At 45.3% G+C, this 22,301-nt stretch overlaps 1 protein-coding gene across 3 annotated transcripts in view; it reads right to left on the bottom strand.

Annotated features, from left to right (window-relative positions):
- MAP3K15 (mitogen-activated protein kinase kinase kinase 15) overlaps positions 1–22,301 on the bottom strand; it is a 119,239-nt gene that overhangs the window by 91,631 nt on the left and 5,307 nt on the right. For all 3 annotated transcript variants that reach the window (XM_089323796.1, XM_089323795.1, XM_089323794.1), the window contains exon 2: positions 1,152–1,291. In XM_089323796.1, coding sequence (XP_089179922.1) covers positions 1,152–1,274 — 123 coding nt within the window. In that variant the 5' untranslated portion in view covers positions 1,275–1,291. The remainder of the gene's footprint in view (positions 1–1,151; positions 1,292–22,301) is intronic.

The following is a 22,301-nucleotide window of genomic DNA, read 5'->3' on the forward strand; positions in this document are numbered from 1 at the left end:
CTCAGAAAAATCTGATTAATATTAAACTTGAAAAGCAAGCAAAAAATGTCCAACTTTGGCATAAAATTGTCCTTTTATATACTAGTGGTTTTTAAAACTGAGGATGTCGGACATTTAGATGTGATGTCTGTGAAGGCCAACTCTCCCAGTCACTGCCTCTTACCCCTTGTTGCACATTTGGGAAATTAATAAAATTCCATGTCTAGGCCTTAACCCTAGAGATTGTGGCCTACTTGGCCTGGTACTGCGAGATGCACAGTCAAGTTTGAGAAGCACAGTTGTAAACTAATCTCTTATTCCTAAAATCATCTAACATAGGCTAGGATCTTCTGAGCAACACTAAGATCTCCAACAATATTAAGAAAGCTGAGCTGAGGCACCCGCGTGGTGGCCTGGTGGGTAAAGCTGCCACCTGGAGTGCTGGCATCCCATACAGGGATTGGTTCATGTCCGGGCTGTTCTACTTCCAAACCAGCTCCCTGCTAATGGCCTGGGGAAAGTAGCGGAGGATGGCCCAAGTGTTGCGGCCTCTGTCACTCACGTCGGAGACCCTGATGAAGCTCCTGGCTTGGGCCTGGCCCAGACTTGGCAGCCATCTGGGGAGCAAACAGCAGACCAAAGATTTCTCTTTCTGTAACTCTTCGAAAGTAAGTAAATAAATAAATCTTAAAAAAAAAAGATTAATTGAATTTTACAATAACTCCCATTGGACATTAACACTTTACAAATAAAAGCATTTTAAAGTAGTATGGTATGCAAAATTGCTTATACCAACTATCAAGAATACATTTCAGAAATTCTCAGTAATTACTGAGTTACATAGGAAACGCAAGCTTTCGGTTTGGCTTTGCCTTCAGGCTGAGGGAAAACAACACGTTAAAAGCTGATTTTGTTGATATTAAAGTTTCCTGCCCATTTTGGTAACTGTTACTCAGGACACTGTTCACTGTAAACCGCTCAACAGTCTTCCTCCTATGGAGTCCACGTTGAGAACTGATCTTTCTAATGTGTGGGTTTGGATTCAATTGTCCACAAAGGGACTCAGAGTGGTAGGTTTGCCTCTCCAACTTCCCATGATAGTCACATTCAGCTCCTCCTAGAACTGTGCTTTCCCCAAGTGAAGCATTCAGAAGGTGAACAATCCTCTTTACCTTCAGCGACAGGGCAGTATCGGCGTCAATGTCATGGTACAGGATCACGTTATTGGCCATGTCAAAGCTTTCGCGGACTCCAAGGTGGTAGAAGAGGGAAGGCTGTCTGGTGACATCACTCATGTCCACGAAGGCTACATCTGCAATGAACAAGGAGAGGAGTGGGTGCTGGAGATCATCTGTCTACTTAATCGACTTCCTCACAAATCAGCGGGGAGCCACAGCAATTTCTATCTCTACCACAAGCCTTTTACGTTGAGTAGGAAAGAGAAATGATTTGATTAAAATTAGCCCATGAACGGTAGAAGAAAAGCAGTTAGAATTTAAAAAACAATTTTAAAAAATCCCTATTTTTTTAAAGTACTAGGAATATAACCTCACTTAGAACTTGCTGATGGGATGGGGCCAGCCTGAAGCACCGGCATCCCATATGGGCACCAGTCTGAGACCCAGCTGCTCCACTTCTGATCCAGCTCTCTGCTATGGCCTGGGAAAGCAGTAGAAGATGGCTCAAGTCCTTGGGCCCCTGCACCTACGTGGGAGACCCGGAGGAAGTTCCTGGCTCCTGGCTTTGGATCAGCGCAACTCCAGCTGCCAAAGCAGCCCCAAGTCCCGCTGGCTCTGTGAGACCTGAGGCCAAGCGTTACCAAACCCTGGGGTGGGCCTTTTACCCTCCTATGCATGGATTGCCTGTTATATGCTAGGCATCTTTCTGGGTACCAGGAAATAAGTATCAGTGGTTTAAACATCGCTTACCTCAAAAAAAAAAAAAAAAAACACACACACACACACAACATGTTGCAGATAACTGGAAATTTTTTTTTTCTGGACAGGCAGAGTGGATAGTGAGAGAGAGAGACAGAGAGAAAGGTCTTCCTTTGCCGTTGGTTCACCCTCCAATGGCCGCTGCGGCCGGCGCACCGCGCTGATCCGATGGCAGGAGTCAGGTACTTATCCTGGTCTCCCATGGGGTACAGGGCCCAAGTACCTGGGCCATCCTCCACTGCACTCCCTGGCCACAGCAGAGAGCTGGCCTGGAAGAGGGGCAACCGGGACAGAATCCGGTGCCCCGACCGGGACTAGAACCCGGTGTGCCAGCGCCGCAAGGTGGAGGATTAGCCTAGTGAGCCACGGCGCCGGCAGATAACTGGAAATTTTAAAGTGTTAGAATTACTGTGAGGAGGGCTCAGGTGAAGGAAACACAGCAGCTGGGGCATGCTTCTAGAGAGGACCTAACCACACTCAGGCAGAGGCCTGGGGGAATCAATGTTTGCTGTGACCAGAGCATCTTTAAGAATTAGGCAGGCACATCAAGGGCAAAGCAGTGAGCCAGGAGGAGAGGAAAGAGTGCCCTAAGCAAGGGATGTTAGGCCACTGTAAACAATTTCAGAAGGGCCAGAAAGTTCCAGGAGATGAATCTAGAGGGTTAGTAGGTGTAGATGGTAAAGGTGTTTCAAGGCCAATGAGAAATCTATGGTAGATTCTTAAACTTTTTATTATAGAAACCTATAAATGTACATAAAAGCAGACAGAATAGTCTAACAAAACCTTCCTCCTCCCTCAACTCAATCATCAACTCATGGCTTGCCTTGTCTCATCTTTACTGCCACCTATGCTACCTGTTTCAGATTACTTTGAAGTAAATCCCAGATACCATATCATTTTATCCCCAAATAATTCAGGATGTATCTCTCAAAAGTAAAAACTCCAAGGGAAAAATAACCACATTATCAAGGTCTTATCTAAAAGTCTTCTTAAAGAATCAGGAGAGGTTTAAACGGAAGACTATCGTATTCACATTCACCCTAGAGAACTGCTGCTAATGAGAGGACAAATACATATGCCCAAGACACCCTTCACAGCACAGCCTGGTCACCTGATCTCGAAGGGACAAGTACTGCTGAGGAGATTTGGCACTGCCTACATGGTTGCTCTCTGGACTCTGACTTACTCAAAGATTATGATCTCAAAAAATAATATTGTTGGAAAAAAAACCAGGCCGGCGCCACGGCTCACTAGGCTAATCCTCCGCCTAGCGGCGCCGGCACACCGGGTTCTAGTCCCGGTCAGGGCGCCGGATTCTGTCCCGGTTGCCCCTCTTCCAGGCCAGCCCTCTGCTGTGGTCAGGGAGTGCAGTGGAGGATGGCCCAGGTGCTTGGGCCCTGCACCCCATGGGAGACCAGGAAAAGCACCTGGCTCCTGGCTCCTGCCATTGGATCAGCGTGGTGCGCCGGCCGCGGCGGCCATTGGAGGGTGAACCAACGGCAAAGGAAGACCTTTCTCTCTGTCTCTCTCTCTCACTGTCCACTCTGCCTGTCAAAAAAAAAAAAAAAAAAAAAAGAAAAGGAAAAGGAAAAAAAACCACTTTCAAAAATTAAATGCTTTGGGAGCAGCACTGTGGCATAGCAGGTAAAGCCACAGCCTGCAGTGCTGGCATCTCATATGGGTGCCAGTTTGAGGCTTAGGTACTCCACTTCCAATCCAGTTCTCTGCTAATGCACCTGGGCAAGCAGAGGATGACCCAAGTACTTGGGCCCCTGCACCCACAAAGGATACCCAGAAAAACTCCTAGCTTCAGCCTGACCCAGCTCTAGCCATTACAGACACCGATGGAAGTTCTCTCTCATTCTACAACTCTGCCTTTCAAACAAATAAATCTTTTTTTTTTAAAGTAAATGCTTCATAAGGACACTACTGGAAAGTGACAACAGAAATACTAACTCCAAGGCAATGACAGACAACAGCCCCCAATCAGTCAGACCCCTTTTTTAAGGATTTATTTATCTGAAAGTCAGCAACACAGAGGGGGGGGGAAGAGAAGAGACAGAGCGAGCGAGTGAGCTATCTTCCATCTGCTGGTTCACTCTAGATGACTACAACAGCCAGGTTATGCCAGGCCAAAGCCAAGGAGCCAGGAGCTTCTTCCACGTCCCCCACATGGGTGCAGGGACTCAAGCACTTGGGCCACTTTCATTGTTTTCCCAGGTGCATTGGCAGGGAGGGAACTGGATTGGAAGTGGAGCAGCCAGGACAGGAAGCAGTGCCTGTATGGGATGTCAGCATTGCAGGGAGCAGCTTTACGTGCAATGGCAAAGCTGAAAATGGTCAGACCATTTTCATCAGCAGCCTGGGATCTGGTCAAGTAGCTTGTTACCAAATAGATTAACTTTCAACCTGGAGACACGAGTGCCTTCCTTCCTAGGCCTCCTCTACATTGTGTGCTGGGTTCTGCACAGCGGCCTCACACCTCTGCAACAAGCCTTGCTGTGGCACCACTGAGGACTGGAATAGAGACACTTCCATGTCAATTACAACAGGACAGATTAAAACTGCTACTCAAAAAAAAAAAAATTATTCTGGGGGCCAGCGCTACGGTGCAGCGGGTTAACGCCCTGGCCTGAAGTGCCGGCATCCCATATGGGCACCGGTTCTAGTCCCGGCTGCTCCTCTTCCGATCCAGCTCTCTGCTATGGCCTGGGAAAGCAGTAGAAGATGGCCCAAGTCCTTGGGCCCCTGTGCCCATGTGGGGGACCCGGGAGAAGCTCCTGGCTCCTGGCTTTGGATCGGTACAACTCCGGCCATTGCGGCCATCTGGGGAGTGAACCAGCGGATGGAAGATCTCTTTCTGTCTCTACCTCTCTCTGTAACTCTTTCAAATAAATAAAAAAATAAATCTTAAAAAAATTTGAGTAAGCCATGTTCAATAGTTGAAATTTTTGCCTAACATTCATCGCTCAGGCCAGTGGATTAGGTTCACCTTGTGAATTTATACCAAAACAATATTCAACTGGTTCACTTTTTTAGAACCTCTGAGACACTTAGTATCAGATTTATAGATAAATATTGTGATATAACCTCAGACTAGAATTTTTATTATATATGAAGATCAAGTCTTTTTCTCTCCTGAAGAGACCACCAAGTCCCTAAAGGCTTTGATCATCACATGCTCTGCCATGTACACAATACCTCCCCAGACCTCTCAGTTGAATTTCAGATCCATCCAGGGAGGCAGGCAGGGCAACTACTGGCTTCCCCTGGCAGGTGAGGAAATGAAGCCCCAAGATGGTAACAGAGTCATCCAAGGTCACGGTTTGAACTCAGCTTTGGTGACCCCCAAGTCCTGCATTCTCCAGTGCCCAGATGAGGATTACTGCATTCATAACTCACTTTCTGAAACTCAGCCCTTTGGGAGCAAAACAATTTATGTATCAGCCTGCATCTCAGATAACAAGAGATAAAATTCAGATTTTCACTCCCAGTTGCACCCTGTGCTCCTAACAACCATGACCTTCTCGTTCCTTCTGATGCAAAGCAGCCTCAGGGGAAAAGCCTCTGTACAGTGTCAATCGTCTTGCCTGATCACGAGGCAAGCACACCTCCGCGCCACCCATCTCATTTTAACAAGCCACTGCTCCAGTTAAAATCGACACTTGGCAACAAAATGTCCCAACACCCCTCAAACAAAAATCAACCACAGGGACCTCAAACCATGCTAAGTTGAAATAAAGCAGATGAATAATATACAGGAGTTCAAAACATTAAAAACTTTTGAGGGGCAGGCACTTGGCCTAGTGGTCAACAGGCTACTTGGGATACCTGCATCCCATATCAGAGTGCCTGGGGTCAAGTCCCAGCTCTGAGAAAAGAATCAAAAATAAACAAAAGAGCACACACACAAAATAAAATAAATAAGATCCGGCTCCACTCCCGATTCGAGCTTCCTGCTAATGCAGACCCCAGGAGGCAGCAGGTACTGGCTCAAGTACTTGGGTCCCTGCTACCCACGTGGAAAACCCCAATTAACTTGAATCTAGCCCAGCCTGGGATGTTGCAGGCATTTAAGGAGTGAACTAGCAGATGAGAGATATCTGTTTCTCCTTTGCTGTCTCTGAATTTCCACCTTCCAAATAAATAAAATAAATGAAAATTAAATCTTTTGAACAATATCTTAAACATTATTTTTGTTAAATACTTTATAGGTAATAAGTAAAACTGTGGTTTAAAATAAGCATCTGATTTTTTAAGCAAAGCATTAGTCAATCAAATTATTTGATGGTGAATGATTTATCATACAGTAATTCTGTGATCATAGCAGCTCATGCCAGTCTTTCAATATATTAAAGGTTATTTGTAAGCCCACCTTCTTTGCAGCATGAAAAATAAGGTTGTTTTTGGATTAGGAGTTTGGCACAGAAGAACTGTCATTGCTTGGGATGTCCACAGCCCATATCACTGTGCTTGGTTCAAGTCCCAGTTCCTCCACTTCCAATCCAGCTTCCTGCTAATGGGCATCCTGAGAGGCAGTAAATGACAGCTCCACTACCTGGGCTCCTGCCACCATGAGGGACTTGGATGGGCGTGCCCAATCCTGGCTGTGGCTGGAGAATGAACCAGTAGATGGAACATCTCTTTGTCTCTCTGACTTTCAAATAAAAAGTAAAATTTTTAAAGTTTTAAAAAGGAATGAACAAGGCTGGTTTTGTCTAAATGAAGAATTGGATTTTAGAACACATTTCCTGCCAATGACAGTTCTTAAAAATTCAGTTGGATTTACAACACTGGCCATCTGAAAGCTACCAGGAAAAAGCCAACAACCCAGATTTACTGCAGAGAAAGCACATCTATTAACTCCTACCATAACTTAGATCTTGCTTCTTCCATTGCTGCTCATTCCCAACCCAACTCAGCTCAGGTCAGTGGGAACAACATAGTGAAGCATCATTTAAATCCTATTTTCCTATCTAGTCAAACAAGGAGCCAACCTCCCAATTCAGTGCCACCAACTAGCAAGCTGGATGGCAGCAAGTTACTTGGGTATCAAGTTTTAACTAGGAGGAAGGAAAAGAAAGGGTAGAGACACTGGGAAAGTATCTGCTCTCCTATCCTTTGCTAACCAGTACCTTTTTAAAGGATGATCAAAATTAAATTGTTTTTATAACTATAGAAGAATGATTGCGATGTGTCTACCTCCAGTTTTTTCTAAAACAAACATGCATATAAAAAATATAAAAGCAAATGGTATTTACCCACTGAGGCGAATGGATTCACTTGGCTTAATTTTAGGCTACCCACAGTGAAATGTTTATAATACCCAGTATAGCATGACTGCAGCCACTTTATCTTCTGTAAACACACGTTGCTCTTCCTGCTAACAACGCAGAAAAAGATGTGCAGAGCTACACTGAAAGCCAGGCTGCAGGCATCAGTATCGGTGTCATCACCCATGCTGCTCCAAGGCACAGGTCCCACCTGGGCTCCTTGGCAGCCTCTGAACATACCACTCCCATCTTTTCACTCCCATCACCTGAAGATTCCTCTTCAGTGTCCTCTGACTGTCTTACAAGAACCACTATAACGTGATTCTCTCCAGGAAGGTTTTTCGAGACATGTCTTCGAAGCCTTTTCTGATCAAAACATTTAGTAGGATACGTTGGAGGCTAGTGAAGCACCTTTACATTATCAATGATATCTATTTCCTTTCGTTCCATTTATGCCACCTCTGTCTTCCACCTCGACAGTCACATAGGGCATCTTTATTGCTAGAACTGTCTGGTACAATATGGCTCACATTCAAGATATTCTGGTCACTACTGCTACATGACAGACACCTCACAACTTCATGGCATAAGTTTGGGCTTTGGTTCCAAGTAAAACGGAGCACTTTACCTTGTCTCTCCCTCAATGCAGCCACACAACCCAGACAGAATGGAAGGCACAGCTATTGCAGGGATGTAAGAAGTAGGAATGATAGCAAACAGATGGGGAAAGAAGATCGGATTTCAAAATACAGGTTGAGGAGCCCTTTTAGAAAATGCTTGGGACTAGAATGGTCTCAGACTTCAAATTATTTTGGATTCTGGAATATTTGCATATGCATAATGAGGCATCTTAGGGCTGAGACCCAAGTCTAAACATGCAAATTACTCATGTTTCATATATACCTTATATACATAGTCAGAAGTACTGTTATATAATGATTTTAATAATTTTGTGCACGAAACACAGCTTTATAGCATGAAATTTTCCATCTGTTGTATCATGTTGGTGCTCAAAAAGTTTCGGATTTGGGAGAATTTCAGATTTTGAATTTTCAGATTAGGGATGGTGAGCCTGAGCCACTAAGCCAGCACTGAGTCTCCCATTTTTTCTCCAGTGTCTCCCAGCCTGAACTAAAAGCAGCGTAAGCGCTGGGTATGGATACAGAGCACAGGAGAAGCCCTCTACTTTAAGTAGAGTGGGGGCAAGTCTCCTGATGGCTTTTCTGTTCTTATTCCCCAGGGCCTCTGCAATCCCACAGTGATGACCACAGATACAGTCAGTGACAGCACAGACCACAGGTGTCCAGAGGACTCAGAGAAGGGAACCCCCTTCTCCAACTGGAGGAGCCGGGAGGATGGCGCAACCCTCCATTGCTTTCCTTTCTCTTAACTCTTGGCTTCGGCCATGGGCACAGTTGTTTTATTTCACTTTGCTTCACGTGTCCCACAAGTCCCAGACCAAATATGAGCACCCCAGGGAACCAGAAAAGTACAAAGGAGATTGTAGAGGGAAGAACTTGTGAAATCCATGCCCCCAAATTGTTTATGAACTCCTGAGCTCCCCTAGCCCTACCTGAAGCTGTGAAACCATGGATCTGATACAATACAGCAGACCAGAGACTTTGAGGACAGAAACTGCAGCCCAGGGCCCACACTGGCCACTGGTAAGACATTCACAGGACTGTTCTCAATACCACCAAAAGGCTTTGAAAGAACCACCACTAACACAACTGCAAGAGAACTCAGCAGTAGCAAAGCAAAAACAGACAGCCGGTATCCACACAACGAAGCACCAACCAACCAGGAAAAAAAAAAAATGTCGAAGAGTCTCATATACTGAGTAGGAAAGACATCAAGGCCAAACTGTAAATGGGAAAGGCCAGGTACAGAACAGTGTATCTGATCTGGAATCTTTTAAGATAGAGAGACTAAAAATGTATATTCATACATGCCCATATTTAAATAAAGCAAGAACAGGTACACTTTTCTGTAAAAGGCCAGATAATAAATATCTCCACCTTTGCAGGCCACACAATTTCTGGCAATGTAGCCTGAAAGTAGCCATATATTAACAAGTATGGGTGGGTTCTCTTAATTTTTATTAGTAGAAAAAGAATAGATTTCGAATGTTTCATAAGGTACAATTCTTTTTTAAATTTTTACTAATTTAAAGAGAACAGATTTCAGGTATTTCATAGCCAAAAGATAACCATACTTCCCTCCTTCCATCTCCCTTTCTTTCTTTTTCACTTTTTACATTTTTGCAAAACCAATTTCAATCCACTTTATATCACAGGCTTAATGCAACACTAACCATAATATTCAACAAGTAAAAAGTAGAAAGACAACAGTTCCACAGGACAATTGACAAGAGCTAAAAACAATAATCAAATCACAAGATGTCCATTTCAATCCTATACTTCTTTTGGTAGTCTATATTAATTACCACATATCACAGAAAACATTCATCTTTTGGGGACTGGCTTATTTCACTAAGAATAATGATTTCTAATTGCATTCATTTTGTTGCAAAAGATAGGATTTCATTCTTTTTTATGGCTGAGTACTCTTCCATAGTATATATACACCATGTTGTCTTTATTCAGTCATCAACTGATGGACATCTGGATTGATTCCACATCTTAGCTACTGTGAATTGGATTTGTTCTAATAGAACTTCATTTATAAAACTTTATTTATAAAATACAGGCAGCTGGGCTACAGACTGTAGCTTGCTGGCCCCCGGCATAAAGAAACGTCATAAGGATAAGAAATTAAGAAGGCACAGGCATTTGGCTCAGTAGCCAAGACACTGCTTGGGACACCCATATCCCAAATCAGAGTGCCTGGGGTTCAAGTACTGGCTTTGCTCCCAGTTCAGCTTCTTGCCAACACACACCCTGTGAGGCAGCAAGTGACGGCTCAAGTGGTTCAGGCCTGCCACCCACGTGGCAGACCTGGATTGTATTCTAGGCTCCTGGCTTTGCCCTGCTCATCTCAGGCAGCTGAGGAGTGATTCCTTAAAATCTGTCATTCAAAATAAGAAAATTTTAGGAGCCAGCACCATGACATAGTGGTAAAGCTGCTGCCTGCAACCCGTACAGGTGCAGGTTCAAGTTCCAGATGCTCCATTTTTGATCCACTGATATGGTAAAGCCTAGACAGATAATTTTCAGTTGATGAGCTGGAAGCCGCACCTCCTTCACTGCTTTGTCCTGTTCATCTACCTGTCAATCAGGGGACCCCTCCCCAGGAAGGACTTCCCCTTACCTGGGACATGGGGACGGTACCATGTAAACACTTCCATTTTTTCCAAGCGCATAAAAAGGTAGGAACAACGGAAGCATGTTCTTCCCTCCACGTGGACTCAGGACAAGCAGAGCACGGTATGATAATTCCCTTTCTTTGGCCCCATTCTCCTTAAATAAAGCCCAATGGGCTTGTGTATTTTTCTCACTTTGCAAATAAAGTTTAGCATGCTATTTGGGTCTGTATTTAGAATTCTTCTCTACGTAAAAGGCAAGAACCTGGAAAATGAATTGAGGTCCTAAACCTAGCCCGTAACATAGCTCGCTGCTGATGCGTCTCAGAAAGCAGCAGTAGATGGCCAAGTCCTTGGGCCCCTGCAACCACGTGGAAGACCTGCAAGAAGCTCCTGGCTTTGGATCGGTGCAGCCCTGGTCATTGCGACCATTTGGGGAGTAAACCAGCGGATAGAAGACCTCTCTCTCTCTCTCTCTGTGTGTGTCTCCCTCTTTCAAATAAAATAAACAAATCTTAAAAATTTAAAAAGATTTTTTAAAAGAAACTAAGAAAAACGTAAAGAAAACAGTATGGATGGAATAAAAGAAAAATATAAACTGAACTTTGTCAAAATTAAACTTTTGTGCTGGGGTCAGCACTGTGGCGTAGTAGGTTGAGCCTTTGCCTGCAACACAGGCATCCCACATGGACACCAGTTAACTTGCTGGCTGCTCCACTTCTGATCCAGCTCTCTGCTGTGGCCTGGCAAAGCAGTGCAAGATGGCCCAAGTCCTTGGGCCCCTGCACCTGTGTGGGAGACCAGAAAAAGCTCCTGACTTTAGACTGACCCAGCTCCGTGGGCCACTGCAGCCAACTGGGGAGTGAACCAGCAGATGGAAGACCTCTCTCTTTCTGACTCTGCCTCTCAAATAAATAAAATCTTTTTAAAAATTTCAGAAAGTCTTTTGTGTTTTGAAGGACAGCATCAACAAAGTGAAAAGATAACCCACACACTGCAAATATCTGCAAACCACAGTCTGACAAGTTCTAATAAGACAATAACCCAGTGTACAAAACTGTCCAGGGATATTAAGTGTTTCTCCAAAGATGTACAAATGTCCAATAATCACATGACAAGATCAACACCCTTAGTCACCAGGGAAACGGAAATGAAAGCCACTATGGATGGCTATAATAAAACAAAGATGAACAAGCGCAACTATTGACAAGGATATGGAGAGATTTGAATTTTCACACACTCCTGGGTAGGCACATAAAATGGGGCAGCTGCTTTCAAAGACAGTTTGGAAAACCTCAAGAAGGTTAACAGAAGATGGAAACAACCCAAGTGCCTGTCCAGAGCTGAATGGCTAGTCCAGATGGAGCACATACACACAGTGGAGTGTCACTCAGCCTTAAAAGGGAAATTCTGACACATGCTAGAACATGGATGAACCTTAAAGACATGCCAGATGAAAAACCAAGTCACAGAAGGCAAATAGTGTATGATTGCACTTGTACCTAGCATGGTCCAATCCGTAGAGACAGAAAGTGGCAATGGTGGTTGCCATGGATCTGGAAGAGGAGGAAATGGCAAGTTTTTGTTTAATGGTCACAGAGATTTGGTATTGAAAGGTTCGAAGACTTCTGGAGGGGCTGGCGCTGGGGTGCAGCGGGTTAAAGCCCTGGCATGAGGCGCCAGCATCCCATATGGGCACCGGTTCTAGTCCCGGTTGCTCCTCTTCCAATCCAGCTCTCTGCTATGGCCTGGGAAGGCAGTGGAGGATGGCCCAAGTGCTTGGGCCCTGCACCCACATGGGAGACCATGAGAAGCACCTGGCTCCTGGCTTCGGGTTGGTGCAGCTACAGCCATCACGGTCATTGGGGAAATGGGCCAGTGGATGGAAGACCTCTCTGTCTACCTCTCTTCTATAACTGTCTTTCAAATAAATAAAATAAATCTTAAAAAATTAAAAAAAGATTTCTGGAGAACAGAATTAAGTGTATTCACATTCACAACAATGTCAATATACTTAAGACTGCTGAACTATACACTTAGAAATGGTTAAGATGGTAAATTTAATGTTGCACTATTTTTTTAAAAGATTGATTTTATTTATTTGAAAGACAGAGTTACAGAGAGGTAGAGACAGAGAAGTCTTCCATCTGCTGGTTTACTCCCCAGATGGCCACAACATCCGGAGCTATGTTGATCCAAAGCCAGGATCCGGGAGCCTCCTCCTGGCCTCCCACATGGGTACAGGGGCCCAAGGACTTGGGCCATGTTCTACTGCTTTCCCAGGTCACAGCAGAGAGCTGGATCAGAAGAGGAGCAGCCGGGACTAGAACCAGAGCCCATATGGGATGCCGGCGCTTCAGGCCAGGGCCTTAACCCACTGTGCCACAGCACCAGCCCCTGTTGCACTATTTTTTAAAAGATTGATTTATTTGAAAGTCAGAGTTAGAAAGAGGCAGACGGAGGTGGAGGAGAGAGAAAGTCTTTCAGCCGCTAGTTCACTCCCCAGATGGCCTCAACAGCCAGAGCTAGGCCAGGCCGAAGCCAAGAGCTTCCTCCAGGTCTGCCACACAAGTCAGGGGCCTGACCCCTTGAGCCATCTTCCACTGCTTTCCCAGGTCCATTAGCGGGGAGCCAGATTGGAAATGGAACGAATGGGACCCAAACCAGCACCCCTATCAGATGCCAGCATTGCAGGTGGTGGCTTTTTTACCTCCTATGCCACGATGTTGTACTGTTTTTACAATAAAAAATATTTTAATAAGGGTTAAACATAGGGTTGCCACATGACCCAGAAATTCCACTTCAAGGTACATACTCAGGAGAAACACATTCACACAGAAACCTGAAGCATTATTCACCATAGTCTAAAAATGAAGACAACCCAAGAGGTGAATGGTTAAGTAAAACTGTGGTCTGTCCACACAGTGGAATATTATCTAGTAATAAACAAGGAATGAAGTACAGATTCACGCTATAATATGGATAAACCTTAAGATAGAGTAAGTGAAAGAAGCCAGACCCCAAAGGCCACCACCCACACGAAAAAGTCAATCTAGGTTGCCTGGGCAGGTGGCTGGAGTGCGGAATGAATGCTAATAGGTACAAGGGTCTTTTAGGGGTCTAATAAAAAGGACCTGAAATTAGCTAATGGTGACAGCTACACAACTCTGTATATACTGGAAACCATGAACTGTACATTTTAAATGAGCGAACTATCTCAATATAGCTGTTAAAGAAGAAAAACAAGTATTACAATATTCACAGCAGAAGCAGTATTCATGATGGTCTCAGACTAGAAGTGGCTCAAATGTTCATTAATAGAACACAAACTGTGGTATATTCTTACAGTGAAATACCATATAGAAATGACCACGTATTATAGTCACATCATAGAGGAATCTCAAACACAATGGTGAGAAGGAGCCAGACACAAGGTGCAGACCGTATTATTGCACTTATAAAAGTACACAAATAGGCAAAACGAGCCCATGAGAAACGCGCAGTTCTTACTCTAAGCCATGGGTGGAATTAGAAAATGTGGGTGATCACGCACTGGGAGGCTGAGGTTATCCGTGGGGGCAAAAGGGAAAGGTACAGGGAAACTGACATTTCTTGAGCACCTATTAAGTTCAAGGCTCCAAGTCCTAATCTCTACGAGTTTAATTTTAATTTTTAATTAGTTTTTAATAGATCCAATGTGCTTTGTAGATACAATTCTTTTTTTTTTTTTTTTGACAGGCAGAGTGGACAGTGAGAGAGAGAGACAGAGAGAGAAAGGTCTTCCTTTGCCGTTGGATCACCCTCCAATGGCCGCCGCTGCAGCCGGCGCACCGCGCTGATCCGATGGCAGGAGCCAGGATCCAGGTGCTTTTCCTAGTCTCCCACGGGGTGCAGGGCCCAAGCACCTGGGCCATCCTCCACTGCACTCCCTGGCCATAGCAGAGAGCTGGCCTGGAAGAGGGCCAACCGGGACAGAATCCGGCGCCCCAACCGGGACTAGAACCCGGTGTGCCGGCGCTGCAAGGTGGAGGATTAGCCTGTTGAGCCACGGCGCCGGCTTGTAGATACAATTCTAAGAACATAATGATACCCCTTCCTTTCTCCCTTCATCCCTCCCCCTCAAATTTTTCTTAATGAGGCGCAAAGATATTAAGTTATCCAGGGTCACAGAACCAGTAAATACAGTGGTATCAATTCAAATTCGGATCCTGAAAGCCGGGTCCCTTTCTCCTGTACCACTTGTAGGAGTATTGCCAGGGCCGGGACACAGTGAGAGGACGCCTGTCGGGAGGGCTGCGTCACAGGTTTGTGTCGGAAGTTTCTGCTCTTCACCTCAAGGGCAACCATGCTTCCTGCACTTTGCTGGTCGAGGAGGTGCGAAGGAGGCAGCTGTGGTCCTGCCGTCCAGACTCCACGGCTGGAATGTTCAACCTTGGCGGGGACTGTCAGCCTATACGTTCGCCGCAAACAATTTCTGTTTACCAAGAGCCACCTCTGTCAAACTCAATTTGCCATGCATCACACATATAAACATAAAGTTAAAATCATAAAGCTTTTAGAATGGGGTAGGGAACCTTTCCTCTGCCAAGGGTCATTCTGGGTATTTACAGCATCATTTGTAGCCCATACACAATTAGCAACTCAACAATTAGCCTGCTGTACATTTATCCAATTTTGAGTCCCACCTACAGTTGCTTTGGCAGGGCCAGACCAAATGATTCTGTGGGCCTTATTTAGCCCAGGGCCAGGTGTTGCCCAGCCCTGTTTTAGAAGAACACATAGGTAAGTACCTGCACGGTTGCAACCTAGGTTCCTTAAGGAAGATACAACAGGCAACCAAGGAAGAGTAATATGCTAAATGAGACTTCAACAAAATCAAATAAAACAAAGTTGTGCTCATCAAAAGGCACCACTAAGTAGATCACCAGGAAAGGCACAGTCTGGGAGCAAATGTTCACAAAAAATACTTCTGACAAAGCACTTAAATCCAGAAGATGTAAAGAACCCTCAAAATTCAATAACCAGATGGCAAACAACACAATTAGATGGGTAAACAGCTTGAACACCTCACAAAGGAAGATACACGCATGTCTAAAATTACATGGAAAGGTGCTCAGCATCATTAACACGTACAAGAGGCCAGAATTGAAAAGACAGATAATGTAAAGTGTTGGAGAGGATGTGACGCCACTAAAACTTCCACGTACTGGTGTTGTGGATATAAAATGGTACAACCACTTTTAGAAAAAGGGTTCAAAGTTTCTTACATAAACGATATCCATGTGTGTGTGTATACATACATACACACACACACACACACACACACACACACAGCTCCTTGATCGAGCCATTCCACTCCTAGCTATTTATCCAAGAGAAATAAAGACACTGGGCTACAAAGACTTAGAAGCAAATGTTCATAGAAGTCTAATCTGTCATAGCCACAAACTGGAAACAACCCAAATATCCATCAACAGGAGAGTGGCTAATCCAACTGTGGTATAGTCTTCCACTGCAATAGTAGTGGGCATTAAAAAATGCACTACTGAGGCATGCAACAGTATGGACGAATCTCAAACCTTCATGCTGAGCAAATGAAGCCAGACATTAAACAGTACACACTACATGAGTTCATATATACAAAACACTAGAAAAGGCAGATCAATCTACAGCATGGTGACAGCCTACCAGCCACTGCGCACGATCAAGAATCGGGGTGAAGGGTAGAATGAATAGGAGGGGGCATACGGCGCCGCGGCTCACTAGGCTAATCCTCCGCCTAGCGGCGCTGGCACACCGGGTTCTAGTCCCGGTCGGGGCGCCGGATTCTGTCCCGGTTGCCCCTCTTCCAGGCCAGCCCTCTGCTGTGGCCAGGGAGTGCAGTGGAGGATGGCCCAGGTGCTTGGGCCCTGCACCCCATGGGAGACCAGGAAAAGCACCTGGCTCCTGGCTCCTGCCATCGGATCAGCGCGGTGCGCCGGCCGCAGCGCGCCGGCCGCGGCGGCCATTGGAGGGTGAACCAACGGCAAAGGAAGACCTTTCTCTCTGTCTCTCTCTCTCACTGTCCACTCTGCCTGTCAAAAAAAAAAAAAAAAAAAAAAAAAAAGAGGGGGCATAAAGCAATTTTCCGGGAAGAGGGCAACTTTCTACACTGAAGCAGTCCTTCCGGTTGCACACATGTAGGCATTTTTCAAAGCAGTACAGCTGAGATCTGTGCACTTCAATGCATACCCATTTTACACAAAAACATTTCAAAAGCCTAACAACACTAATAGTAAAGTACGGGGTAGGGAATCCGTAATGGTAAAGAGGAGATAAGAATGGTAGAATGTTAATAATTGCTGGAGCTGGGTAACATACATGCTTGAAATTTTCCATAATAAAAAAACTTAAGAGGCAAAAAAAGTCATCTACTTGGAATGCTCCTCCTCCTTTCTACCTGTTCTTTCCCTCCCTTCCCACTCTGTGTGCAGTTCTGCAGACCCTAACTCCTGAATGTGTTCTACCTCTGGCCAAGGCCCACCACTCACCCTCACTCTGTTCTGCAAGCACCACCGCCCCCAAGCCCCAATAACCAATAGGCTTTTCTGTCCAAGCCCTAGCCCACCCAATAGCTCAAAACCTACGCAAGGCATTGGGAAACATGGATTTCCCAGTTAAGTGTGAAGTCAGAAGACAAGCTTATTTTAATGCCAAAAATTTTTAAATCCATGCATATAAGAGGTCTTCAAGAAGTTCATGAGAAATGCACATTATGAAAAAACTACGCATGTATTTCAAAATTTTTTGCACCAAAATAGACTTACCTTTAAATTTTACTTGCACAACTTTTACGTTCCTTCATGGAAGATTTTTTCTTTAAAGTTTATTGCTCATGTTTCAAAATTATGTTTTTAAGTTGATGTCTGGAAAACGAACATTTTGCCTTACAGACAAGAAATACACAGCCAGGAAGGTAGAACAGCCCATAATATCTACCTTATCTAAAACTCACTCAAGGCAAACAGCAACACCTCAGTTGAATGCTACAGGTGCAATGCTCCTTTTTATCAAAGCTAAACCACATGACTAAGAATTGAGGAAAGTTTCAGGCTCACTGCTGAGCGAGTGGCAGTAGCAGCAGCATCGAAAGTAGTAGGCACAAGAAAGGGCACCCCCACAGGCAAACCAGCAGCCAGGTGCAGGTCCAGCTGAAGTCTGGCCAGGGGCTCACATGGTCCGGTTCCTGGGAATGAGCTCATTGAAGCCTGGGCTTGGACACTAGGCCATGCTTCCTGGCAGGCAGGGAGATAAGGAGATGGCTTCTGAGTTATGACCCCATTTTGTTTACAATAAAATCATATAGTAGTCCCCACTTGTCCAAGTTCAGTTACCTGCAGCCAACCAGCGCCTGAAAATCTGACATAGAAAATTCTAGAAATAAGCAATTCATATGTTTTAAATCACTTTCATTACTGTACAATGTTCTAATTGTGCTGTTTTACTATTGCTGTTAATATCTCACTGTACCTAATTTATAAATTAAAGGGCCAGTGCTGTAGCGCAGGTTAATCCTCCACCTGCGGCACCAGCATCCCATATGTGTGCCAGTTCTAGTCCTGGCTTCTGTACTTCTGATCCAGCTCTCTGCTATGGCCTGGGAAAGCAGTAGATTATGGCCCAAGTCCTTGGGCCTCTGCATGCACGTGGGAGACCCGGAAGAAGATCCTGGCTCCTGGCTTCAGATCAGCTCAGCTCCAGCAGTTGCAGCCATTTGGGGAGTGAACCAGGGGATGGAAGACCCCCCCTCCTGCAAACTCTACCTCTCAAAAAAATAAAATCTTAAAAAGAAAATTAAAAAATAAATTAAGCTTTATAATAAATATGTAGGTACAGTACAGGGAAAGACGGTGTATATATAGGGCTTGGCATTACCTGCGGTTTCAGGTATCCCAGAACATCCTGGAACGTATTTCTGCAGAAAAGGGAGACTACTCTATTAATATTACAGAAAATGTGCATTACAGAAAACTTGGACAAAAACAACATTCCTAGTGCACAACTGAAATCACTGTTTCCATTCCAGCATGTCCAGCACGAGTACTTCTAGTTTCTTCCATCAGATACGCACCACAGAGGAGAGAGGGTCACACCCACAAATATGTCATGAAGTACCTGGCTTGTGTCTTTTTTTGAAGATTGATTTATTATTTGAAAGGCAGAGTCACAGAGAGGCAGAGGCAGAGAGAGAGAGAGAGAGAGAGAGAGAGAGAGAGAGGTCTTCTACCCACTGTTTTACTCCCCAGATGGCTGCAGCTGGGCCAATCTGAAGCGAGGAGCTTCTTCCGGGTCTCCCACATGGATACAGGGGCCCAAGGACTTGGGCCTTCTTCTACTGCTTTCCCAGGCCATAGCAGAGAACCGGATTGGAAGTGGAGCATCTGGGACTCAAACTAGAACCCATATGGGATGCCGGCACTGCAGGCAGTGGCTTTACCCGCTACGCCACAGCGCCGGCCCCCTGGCTTGTGCCTTAAGAAGCGTCTTCGGCCTGGCCACCATTTCTAATATGGCGACCTCAGGAAATGACATCCTGGATTTCTCTCAAAGGCACAACAGGGCAAGCCAGGTGTCATGTGTGCCCAGTGACAGTTTTGAAGAGGCGCTGCGTAGACAGTCTTTGCAATGACACGGCAGCATAGAAAACAGTCTCTGGCTCCCTGCTATTGAAGAGCTTGCTGTTTGGCAGAGAATCAATTGTCACATCAATAATTACTTAATTGCCATGGTGCTACCTGCTAGAAAGAAAACCTCAGCATGCAAAAGCCAGCAGGGAAGAGGACAAGAACATGGGAAGGCTCCTTGAAGAACTCAGATGTGAAGGCTGAATAGGTTGAATCTTAACTACTATGGCACACACCGGTGACCCCACATATCCTAGTTTTGCAATAAGCCCAATATTACTGTTGGATGAAAACTAACAGAATCAACAGAGTATCACTCAATACAAAATGAAAATGCTGGGGGTGGCACTATGGCACAGCATCCCATATGGGTGCCAGTTCAAGTCCTGACCACTCCTCTTCCCATCCAGCTCTCTGCTGTAGCCTGGGAAAGCAGTGGAAGATGGCCCAAGTGCTTGGGCCCCTGCACCCATGTGGGAGACCCGGGAGAAGATCCTGGCTCCGCATTGGCCCAGCTCTGGCCACTGTGGCCATTTGGAGAGTAAAGCAGCTGATGGAAGATCTCTCTCTCTAACTATGCCTCTCAAGTAAATAAATAAATCTTTAAAAAAAATGAAAACATTGGGGCTGGCATTGTGGTACAGCAGGTTAAGCCATCACCTGCAATGCCAGCACCCTATATGGGCCCCAGTTTGAGTCCCAGCTGCTCCACTTCTGATCCAGCTCCCTGCTAATGCACCTGGGAAAATAGCAGAGGATGGCCCAAAGACTTGGGCACATGCCATCCATGTGGGAGACCCAGAGAAAGCTCCCGACTCCTAGCTTTGGCCTGGCCTTTGTGGCCATTTGGGAAATAAACCAGCAGATGGAAGATCTCTTTCTAATTCTTTCAAATAAATAAATAAATCTTAAGAAAAAAAGAAAATATTACCCAGCCTCCAAAACCAGTCAATCATGAAAGAAGAGAAAATGTCCCCTTGTTCCATTGCTGGTATTAGCCCAAAGGCCCACGTATCTCCTTTCTATCTTCTTAGCCAACAGCAGCACAGTGTGGGGCATGTGACGAACAATGATGACCCACATGAACCATGCATGCCCTCTCCCTTGGTTTGGCATGCCTTAGCAAATATTCTAGAAGTCAGAATAAATTTTCATAAAATAAGTTATAATTTCTTCTCAACGTAACAAGCAACCCCCAAATCTCAGTAATACAATATAAGCTTCTTCCTTCCTCAGGCAACATTCAAACTGATGTTCCTGCTCCAAGAGCTATCCTCCAAGGACGACCTGAGCATTCAGACACCTTCCATCTTGTGCCCCCACCGCTGTCTACACGGAACCCTCACGGTCATCCTGGAGGCCATCGAAAGAGATGAGAGAATACGAGGAAGCCTATCAGACATGCCAACACCTGGGCCCAGAAAGTGACAGACACCACTTCTACTCACATCACGTTGGCCAGTAGTTGTCCATGTCACCTCGGCGCAAAGGGTGCTGGAAAATGTAGTCCCTGCTTCCCAGCAACAAGAGCAGAAGTCTTGGCTCATCGCTCAGCTAACTCTGCCCCATTTTGTTTAATTTGTTTTTAGTTTTACTAAATGAATTTATTAATACATTGGATTCTCAGAGTCGCAGCAAATGCATTATAATCACTACCACACAATCTTTTCTCCTGCACTTGGGGGATATGCGAGCCAACCGGAGAAGAGCTGTCCATCAGGCTAGAGCAAAGCCAAATGAGCACTATGGGCACAGAAGTTCTATTCTCAGTCTTTGCGTCAGTGTTCAGGAAATGACAGGATTTTCTGGGGTAAGAGGCACTGGAAATATAACTGAAGAAAAAGATTAAATGCAGGGCTCCTGGGCCCAGAAAAGTAACATATAAAGTGAAGCTCAGAGGAGAGCGGTCAGACAAAGCCAGACCTAACAGGTACGGGAAGATCACTTGGGCCTCCGGCATTTATGGACAGGGCTTGATCAAAAGGGCTGTTCTTGACATTAGAGCAGTTAATAGCTAACTAAAGAAGGCTGCAATTTAGCATCGAGGTGGAGGCACTCGCTCAGATTGGTGATTAACTAACCACCAAACTAACTGGCGAGTAAACCTGCATCCATAATGCAGTATACTTCCAGGAGATAAATGCACTGTATTCTACCAGTCCAGAGCTCCCCGGGAAGTTTGCTGCTATAGTAAGTGTATTCAGTTATAACATCCTGGGAAAATCAAGCTCAAGTTGAAAGGTTTTTTGAAAGCACGAGATGAAGTCACACAGGTCTCCTTGCTGCAGGATGTCTCATTTTGAATGTGTTTTCAGAACCAGAACCTGAGGACCTCCGGGAGAGAGACACAGCACCCAGCTGAGAAGAGCAGAGAAGGCTGCTCAGGTAAATGCAGCGCGCACACACAGCCCACCAGCTGAAGTCCGGAGTGGGAATTCTGTGGACAGAGACAGGCAAGGAACCAAAGGAGCAGAGGCTCATCCACCCGGCAGATTTTCTGGTACGTTTCTGCTCTCCAACGACAAGGGTACTTCAAGAAGCCCACAGCAGACACAATTAAAAGTTTATTTGGGTGCAAACTTCTTTGAAATTCACGCATTCTAATTTCCTAGTACACACCTGTCAAGCACGCTGAGGATGCCTCATAGTGGAAGGTAACTGGGTGACTGAGCCGTACTTGCTGAGCTGCTAACCCTGGGGACTTCTTGCCTCCAGGTTTTGCAGACAGGTGACAGATGCTTAAAACCAAAAACCCAATCTGGTCTTGCTATGGATTAAGGGCACACAAACGCAGCCACTGGCCCCTGCCAGAAACAACTGCGATCCTTCTCCGAAAATTCAACACAATAATCAATGACCCAGCAATTCTACCTTTAGGCACACACCCAAAACAAGCGCTCATACACACATGAATGGACAAACAAAATGTGCTATATACACGTGCGGTAGAATAGTACTTAGCCCTAAAAAGTGGCTAAGTTTGACACAGGCTACAACACAGCAGAAACACGAAGCTAAGTGAAGTAAGCTAGACACAAAACGACAAACGCTGGGGGCCAGCACTGTAGCATAGTGGGTAAAGCCACCACCTGCAGTGCTGGCATCTCAAATGGCTACTGGTTTGAGACCTGGCTGTGCCACTTCTGATCCAGCTCTCTTCTATGGCCTGGGAAAGCAGTCCAAGATG

The sequence above is a fragment of the Oryctolagus cuniculus genome, chromosome X, assembly GCF_051225735.1.
Source record: "Oryctolagus cuniculus isolate XC-2025 breed Fujian yellow rabbit chromosome X, ASM5122573v1, whole genome shotgun sequence".
In the NCBI taxonomy this organism is placed as follows: domain Eukaryota; kingdom Metazoa; phylum Chordata; class Mammalia; order Lagomorpha; family Leporidae; genus Oryctolagus; species Oryctolagus cuniculus.